The 8,806-nt window shown below is 40.1% G+C and overlaps 1 protein-coding gene across 1 annotated transcript in view; it reads right to left on the reverse strand.

The window, feature by feature from the left end:
- Positions 1–1,357, reverse strand: part of CENPC (centromere protein C) — a 94,961-nt gene extending 93,604 nt beyond the window's left edge. Inside the window, exon 1 of the mRNA XM_010848899.1 lies at positions 1,102–1,357. Coding sequence (XP_010847201.1) covers positions 1,102–1,119 — 18 coding nt within the window. The 5' untranslated portion in view covers positions 1,120–1,357. The remainder of the gene's footprint in view (positions 1–1,101) is intronic.
- Between the last annotated feature and the right edge of the window lie 7,449 nt (positions 1,358–8,806).

Raw genomic sequence — 8,806 nt, forward strand, 5'->3', positions numbered from 1 at the left:
AAGACACCTCAAGCTAATGATTTTAGTACTTCTCTATAAATGCGAAGGCGCTAGAGTCCAGACTCACATAAGTCTCTTTATCTAGGGCCAGTAGCCTGTTTCCTCCATCCTGAAGTCCCCTCAGGCACACTTAGAGGCAGCTGCAGTTTCTGGTGGCCTGAAGGTGGGTTAGATTCTGTTTACTTAAGTGGAGGGCAATAATTTTTGTCCACAATAAACTTCTTTATGCATACAAGCATATATATACAATATAAATGGGAGTTCATCAATGGTGACGATCTTGAACGGGGAGATAAAGTAGAAACTAGGAATTTAGGATAGAGGCTGCTAAGGGTTGTATAACGTATAATAACCATAACAGGCTATGAGTTCGCCAATAGTCGGATACGAGACTCAGAGGCTAAAACAACAAAACCGTAAATCTAAACTACAGAAAAGGGAATACCAAGGAGTCCAGAAACTGTCCAATAAAAATGAGTTTCCGCCCCCTCAGGCATTCACCGCTTACACTTTTAACCAGTAGCTGCCTCTCAGAAACCTGTCAGAAACCTGCCTCTTTACACCAGCAATTCTGAAAGAAACGGTCAATTTCAAGGCTTTCCAACACTACCAAGGACAGAAAATTATTGGGAGGACTTGAACTGAAAGCTCAGTCGCTCAGTGGTGTCCGATTCTTTGCGACCTCATGGACTGTAGTCCGCCAGTCCCCTCTGTCCAGGGGATTCTCCAGGCAAGAATACTGTAGTGTGTTGCCATTTCTTCCTTCAGGGAATCTTCCCCACCCAAGGATCGAACCCTCCTCTCGTACAACTCCTTGCATTGGCAGGCAGATTCTTCACCACTGAACCACCTGCTGAATGCCTAGAAGTTAGGCTAAAAAGCAGAAATCACAAGATTCTCCGAAGAGAAAGTTACCCGTCACAACTGGATTACAAAAAGCCTGAGGAAACAACTGCAAGTAAAGTAACTCTGAATAGTGGCACCCGCTCACTTCCCAACTCAAAAAATTCGCGCAGCTTCCCATCGAAATCCTCCAGAAGCGACGACGCTGGCCCGAAGCTTCATTCTCCCCGCCTCACCCGGTCCCAGGCCTGCACTTACCAGCCCCCATGCAGCCATGTTCCGGCCCGGCTTCGACCGGGCAGGGTTTTAGGGCGTAAGTCTACCCGGGTCAAAGCTCTGGGCAGCCCAGCGAGGATTCAGTCACCCCAAAACCAGCCAGAAGGAAACCCAGCAGCGTCCTTAGGCGAGAGACAAAGGGAGAGGGCGGTCTCCGAGAGGCCCCAAGCTACCGAGCAAGCGCGCCCAGCCGCGCGCCGCTTACTACGCAATTTAAAACGGACTGCACATGCGCAAAATGGGCTTGCCGATTCCAAAGGAAGAAAACCGTTGTGTGCCCGCCCCCTCACTTGTACTCGCCCCCCCGCCTTTTCGTAGCCCCGCCCACCCGTAGTAGCCCCGCCCGCCCCACCCAGCAGCCCCACCCTATCCTCCCAAAGACTTAACATCTCTTGCTCCCACAGCGTCCTTGTCACTTTCTGGCTCACTCTCACTCTTTCTCACGCGGAGGAGGTGTAAAACTTCTTGATAGTTACATTACAAAGTAAAAAGTAATATTTGGAAGGGTACAAGGTAAAAAAACTGCTGAAAACAGTTAAAGAGTAATGTTTTACTGTGCAGGTTCATTAGCCACACCCTAGCCCACTTATGCCTCATCTCTGAAAGGAATAATGGTATATTAATAATAGTGATGGATGATGTATTCCCCCCACCATTATGTGGGGGGAGAGGAATTACTATTTTTGTGAGGCAGTGCTAACAAAATGATCTATGTAAGTACATACCACTTAAGTATGATGTCCTGAAAAGAATCCTAAATTAGAAGTCTTGAAACCTGCTCAGTGAACTAGCTATGTCATGTATGACAAGCTCTGGCACCATTTCGGCAGGTTCCTTATTTACATAATGGAAAAGTTAAGTTAGATGCTCTGAAGACTGAATGCTGCTGCTGCTGCTGCTAAGTCGCTTCAGTCATGTCCGACTCTCTGCGACCCCATGGACTGCAGCGTACCAGGCTCCTGCGTCCATGGGATTTTCCAGGCAAGAGTACTGGAGTGGGGTGCCATTGCCTTCAGTCACGTCAATCGTGTCCGACTCTGTGCGACCCCATAGACGGCAGCCCAACAGACTCCTCTGTCTCTGGGATTCTCCAGGCAAGAGTACTGGAGTGGGTTGCCATTTCCTTCTCCAATGCATGAAAGTGAAAAGTGAAAGTGAAGTCGCTCAGTCGTGTCAGACTTTTAGCGACCCCATGGACTGTAGACTACCAGGCTCCTCCCTCCATGGGATTCTCCAGGCAAGAGTGCTGGAGTGGGGTGGCATTGCCTTCTACAAGACTGACTTAGACCTGACCATTTTATGATTTTGTGACCTTTTTTATTATTTAATAAAAAATGTATCAGGGAACTCAAATCAGAAAATGGATTACCTTCTCTTAGGCAAGGAAAACGAAAGCAAAAATGAATAAATGGGGCTTTATCAAGCTAAAAATATTTTGCATGTTGGAGGAAATTATCAACAAAATGAAAAGGCCACCTATTGAAGGGGAGAAGGTATTTGCAAGTGGTACATACAATAAAGAGTAAATACCCAAAATATACAAAGCGCTCATATAATTTAACATCAAAAAACTGAAGAACCCAATTAAGAGTGAGCAGAGGAGCTGAATAGACATTTTCTATGGAGAGCCAACCAGTCCATTCTAAAGGAGATCAGTCCTGGGTGTTCTTTGGAAGGCCTGATGCTTAAGCTGAAACTCCAATACTTTGGCCACCTCATGTGAAGAGTCGACTCATTGGAAAAGACTCTGATGCTGGGAGGGATTGGGGACAGGAGGAGAAGGGGACAACAGAGGACGAGATGGCTGGATGGCATCACTGACTCGATGGACATGAGTTTGGGTGAACTCCGGGAGTTGGTGATGGACAGGGAGGCCTGGCGTGCTGCAGTTCATGGGGTTGCAAAGAGTCAGACACGACTGAGAGACTGAACTGAACTGAAAGAAGTCATACAGATAATTAATAGGTACATTAAAAGATGCTCAACATGAAAAGGGACCCCTCCTACATTGTTGGTAGAATGTAAACTGGCACAGCTTCTATGGAGAACAATATGGAGGTTCCTTAAAAAACTAAAAATAGAGCTCGTATATGATCCAACAATCACTCTCTTAGGCATATATATGGAGAAAGCCATAATTCAAAATGATATGTGCACCCCAATGTTTATTACAGTTCTGTTTATAGTAGCCAAGACATGGAAGCAATCTAAATGTCCATCAACAGAGGAATGGATAAAGAAGGTGTGGTACATATATACAATGGAATATTACTCAGTAGTTAAAAAGATGAAATAATGCCATTTGGAGCAACATGGATAGATCTGGAAATTATCATACTAAGTGAATTAAGTCAGAGAAAGACAAATATCTTATGATATCACTTATAGATAGAATCTTAAAAAAAAGATACAAATGAACTTATTTACGAAACAGAAACAGACTCACTTAGAAAACTAACTTATAGTTACCAGAAGGGAAGAGGGGACAGGGGAGGAATAGATTGGAAGTTGGGAATTGACATGTACACACTGCTATATTTCAATTGGTAATCAACAAAGACCTACTGTATAGCACAGGGATGCTGCTCAATATTCTGTAGTAACCTAAATGGGAAAAGAATTGGAAAAAGAATAGAAAAAAAAATTGTTCAACATCTCTAATTATCAGAGAAGTGCAAATCAAAACCACAAAGACAAGTCACTTCATATGTTGGTCAGATGGCTATTATTAAAAAGACAACAAATAACATGTGTTGGCTAATATATGGAGAAAAAGAAACACTTGTGCACTGTTGGTAGAACTGTAGATAAGTATAGCCACTATGAAAAACAATATGGAGATAAATTTTAAATAGAACTATCATATGATTCAGCAGTTCCATTGCTGTGTATTTAATCCAAGGAAAACAAAATTCAAAAAAATACTAATTCATAAATATTTATGCATCTCTATATTCATAGCAGCACTGTTTACAACAGCCAAGAATGGACACTGCCTAAGTGTCCCTCAACAGATGACTGAATTAAGAATACCAGTAGCATCATTTATTGAATTCTTGCTATGTTTTAGGCATTTCAACTAGATCTCAAAACAAATTAATCCAGATTTCAACAACCGGATCATAAAAAAGAATTAAATCTTCCCATTTCTGACCACAGGGATGGACCTAAAGGGTAATATGCTATGTGAACTAAGTCTGACAAGAGAAAGGCAAATACTGTATGATTTCACTTTTATGTTTAGTCTAAGAAACAAAAGAACAAATGTAACAAGATCCAAACAGTTATAGATACAGAGAACAAACAGGTGGTTATTGGGGGGATGGGGGAGGCAAGAAATAGGGGAGGAAGATTAAGAGGTACAAACTTCCAGTTTCAAAATAAATGAGTCACAGATATGAAATGTATAGCATAGGGAATATAGTCAGTAACTATGTAATAAAATATATTATTTATTGAATAAATTCATTAATCAAGAGTTGAACAAATTTTTTTAATATGTAAAGTTTTAACAAATGTTGTTACCAGAAAAGACTTTTTTTTTATAGGAAAGAAGCATTGAAAAATCAGACAAGTCCGAGTTTCACTCTACTTCACTAATTCTACCGTCATGAACAAGTTAAACTGTAAGTTTCTCAATTCTCCTGTCTGTAAAATAGGAATAATGTTAAAGTTGTTGAAATCTGGATTAATTTGTTTTGAGATCTAGTTGAAATGCCTAAAACATAGCAAGAATTCAATAAATGAGGCTACTGGTATTATTATGGTGCTTTTTAGACTTGGGAATCCCAGGGACGGGGGAGCCTGGTGGGCTGCCGTCTATGGGGTCGCACAGAGTCGGACACGACTGAAGCAACTTAGCAGCAGCAGAAGCAGCAGCAGAAGTTTTGCCAACCAGACTATATTATATAATTTGGTCTCACACTTGAAATAGTAATACACACAATTATTTACTGAGTGCATACTGTATGGCAAGTTCTATCCTAAGTTCTCTGTGCAATAACTTATTTAATTCTTAGAACATTCCTATGAGAAAAGACAACTAATATTGACATTTTATAGTCAACAGAAACAGAACAGACTTTAAGTAACTGCCCAAGATCACACTACCATTAAACAGCAGAGCTGGGCATGAACCCAGGTGCATAACTATGTAAAACTATGTGAACAGAATTGAGATCAGTGGTTACCAGAGGATGATGTCATGGGGGAAGAAGACACTGACTACAGAGAGTCAGGAGGGAAATTTTTCCAATGGTGGAAATAATAATTTATGTCTTGATCATAGTGGTGGTTATATGTAAAAATACATATATGACTATATGTATTTTTCAGAACTCTTAAAACTGTGCTCATTTTTAAAAGGATGAACTCTGTTGTAAATTATACCTCAATAGGGGTCACACAGAGTCGGAGGCGACTAAAGTGACTTTGCAGCAGCAGCAGCAGCAGCAGCAGCAGCAGGGGTTTCTCTGATCGATCAATGGTAAAGAATCTGCCTGCAATCTCCCCTGGAGAAGGAAATGGCAACTCACTCCAGTATTCTTGCCTAGGAAATCTCATGGACAGAGGAGCCTGGCAGGCTACAGTCGCAAAACAGTGGGACACAACTTAGAGACTAAATAATACCTCAGTAAACTTAACTTGAAAAATTAAGAACATGAGAGAGAGACATACAAACCAAATGCAGTGTGTGAGCTTTGATCAGAGTCTTCAGATCAAAGAAGCTATATTAGAGCATTAAGCAACAGTGGAAAAGTAAAATATTGACCATTGTATGACCGAGAATTGTAAATTTTCTTAGATATTATAATGCTATTGTTAATGTAAGAGAATGTCCTTATCCCATTTGTTAAGTATATTCACTTAGGTTTTTCTGACAAAATTATTTTCAGATTCAAAGATTCTACCGGACTGTAACTGCCAAGTTAATAAAGTATGCTTGCAATATGCAGATAGATGGCAGCAATGTTCACCAAAAAATAAATAAATAAATAATAATGTTATGCACTATGTCTTAAAGTCCTGCATTGAGCTGGTAATTTTAGAGTGCTGTATGAACTGATCCAGCATTAAGTTTCCTATGTTATTTTGGCACCAACCATTTGATTCTTAGTTGTAATTATACTTCGTTATATAATACACTGCTTCTCTTAACAAGAACATAACAAATCTTTATTCTCTAGTCTCCATTTCTGTTGCCTCTAGTTTACTTCTACACAATATAACTCTTTTCTCATAAAACAGAGCTTTTGTAATTTAAAACACACTTAGATTTTCAAAAATTTAATACAGTTCTGCATTACAATTTTAACCTTGCAAAGACAAATTACTTTGATGGTACTAGGCAAAAATTTAAACAATGTACATTCATACTTGGGCTTCCTTGATGGCTCAGACGATAAAGAATCTGCTTGCAATTCTGGAGACCTGGGTTCGAACCCTGGGTTAGGAAGATCCCCTGGAGGACGGCATGGCAACCCACTCCAATATTCCTGCCTGGAGAATTCCCATGCACAGAGAGCCTGGTGGGCTACAGTCCACGGGGTCATGAAGAGTGGGACATGACTGAGCGACTAAGCACTATTGACATAAATGTGCTCTAGATACATTATTTGAATAGATCACGGGCTTCCCTGGTGGCTTGAAAGGTAAAGACTCTGCCTACAACTCTAGGAGATCAAGGTTCAATCCCTGGGTTGGGAAGATCTCCTGGAGAAGGAAATGGCAACCCACGCCTATTCTTGCCTGGAAAATTCCATAGACAGAGGAGCCTGGTTAGTTATAATCCATGGGGTAGCAAAGAGTAGGCACCACTGAGCGACTTTCACTTTCACTTTGAATAGATACATTATTTGAAAAATGCAGTTTATCAAAGAGCAGTACAGAATTTACCTGATTATATAAATATACACAAATAGAGAAAAAGTACCAAAAAAGTTATGATACCCATCCAAACAATGCTAATGGTATAGATAATGGAATAACATGTAATTTTCATTGTCTTCTTTGTGCCTTTTGCTTTTGTCTAAGACTTACGTAAGTTTACTTATAATTAGAAAAAATAAGAAATTATTTTAAATATGTATAGGAAATGATATATATTATAAACTCAAGTGCCTAAAGAAAGTTTAAACAACAAAATGCAAAAATTGTAGCTTGCTGGAAATACCTAACAGTAAGAAATTTACAAGCTGAAAGAAATAGAAAGATAAACTACAAGCAAAGTTGTAAGGCAGAAACGATGTGCTGTTTATATAGAGAAAATTTGTCAGACACTGAAAAACTGTTTTGCAAAATAGAGCTAGATTATAGAGCAGCTCCAATGTTAGGATAACTTTTCCCTTATTCCTATAGACCTTGGAAAACTGTATTGATCTGGGATAAGTTACATAAATTCATGCTAGCTAATTTAGGTATTTGTCAGCTTACAGTATGGTTGGAAGGGATGGAAAAGTAATGTATTTTGGGCTTTTAGGAATGATTCCCAAACAAACACTACAGAACTGAATCACGAAGAGCCAATTGCATGAAGCAAAGTGAAAAACTGGGAAATCGATTTTAATGCTTAGTCTCCAGAAAGTCACCATAATTACCAAACTGCCATGTCAAGGAAACCACCAGAAGCAAGAAGTCTCCATGAGCAGGAAACATCCTTACTGCTTCTGGCTTCAGAAGCACATTGTACCTGCCCTGATCGTTATCAGAAAACCAGTGTTCCATGCCTTGACTATCAACACTCATGAAACTGGTGATCAGACACTGAGACTTCTGATAACATTGCCACAGAAAAATCAGATGCCTATAAACCATGCTCACCTACAGAAAAACCAAAGGACTGAGAAAGAATGAGTTCTGTCTCCCCTCCTCCTTGCCAATATTGAATGCAGGCCCTCTCTAATTGCAAAGAAGACTGAGAAATGTAGTTTTTAACTTTTAAGCCTCTGCAGTAAAGAATGGCACACTAGCAGGGGCTGGAATGGATGTAAAGCACCAGCCTATGGTTAACAAGGTTATTGAATTAAACCACTCTGACAGAGCAACTGTCACTTCTGTAACAGTGATTCCTTACATTTTTTTTTTTTTCCTTTCTGTCACAGAAGATCTAGTAGAAACCTTTTCTGAATAAAAATGACTTACTATGGCACAAAGTTTTCACCTAATCATTAAAATTAAAACCGTTTTCAGTTAGAATTAAAGTCGTGAAACATAAATGTATTCAGTTCACATATTTACTGCAATACATTGCGATACAAATGGCAATAAATTGTCAATAAACATTAAGTAAAACAAGGGTCAGAAATTAGGACGTACTAGAATGGCAACCCACTCCAGTACTCTTGCCTGGAGAATCCCATGGATGGAGGAGCCTGGTAGGCTACAGTCCATGGGGTCGCTAAGAGTCGGGCAAGATTGAGCGACTTCACTTTCACTTTTCACTTTCATGCATTGGAGAAGGAAATGGCAACCCACTCCAGTATTCTTGCCTGGAGAATCCCAGGGACAGAGGAGCCTGTTGGTGCCGGGGACCAGCCCCGGCTGATCCAGGGTATTCGAAGGAGAGACGGCGTAGGCGAAGATCAGGAGACAATTGCTTATTTAAATGTTAATTAAGGATATAAAGAGTAATAGAATGAGGATAGCTCAGTGAGGAAATTTAGTGGAGAAAAGCGGCTGAAATAAGGAT

The sequence above is a fragment of the Bison bison genome, unplaced genomic scaffold (assembly GCF_000754665.1).
Source record: "Bison bison bison isolate TAMUID 2011002044 unplaced genomic scaffold, Bison_UMD1.0 scf7180017864279, whole genome shotgun sequence".
Taxonomy (NCBI): Eukaryota; Metazoa; Chordata; class Mammalia; order Artiodactyla; family Bovidae; genus Bison; species Bison bison.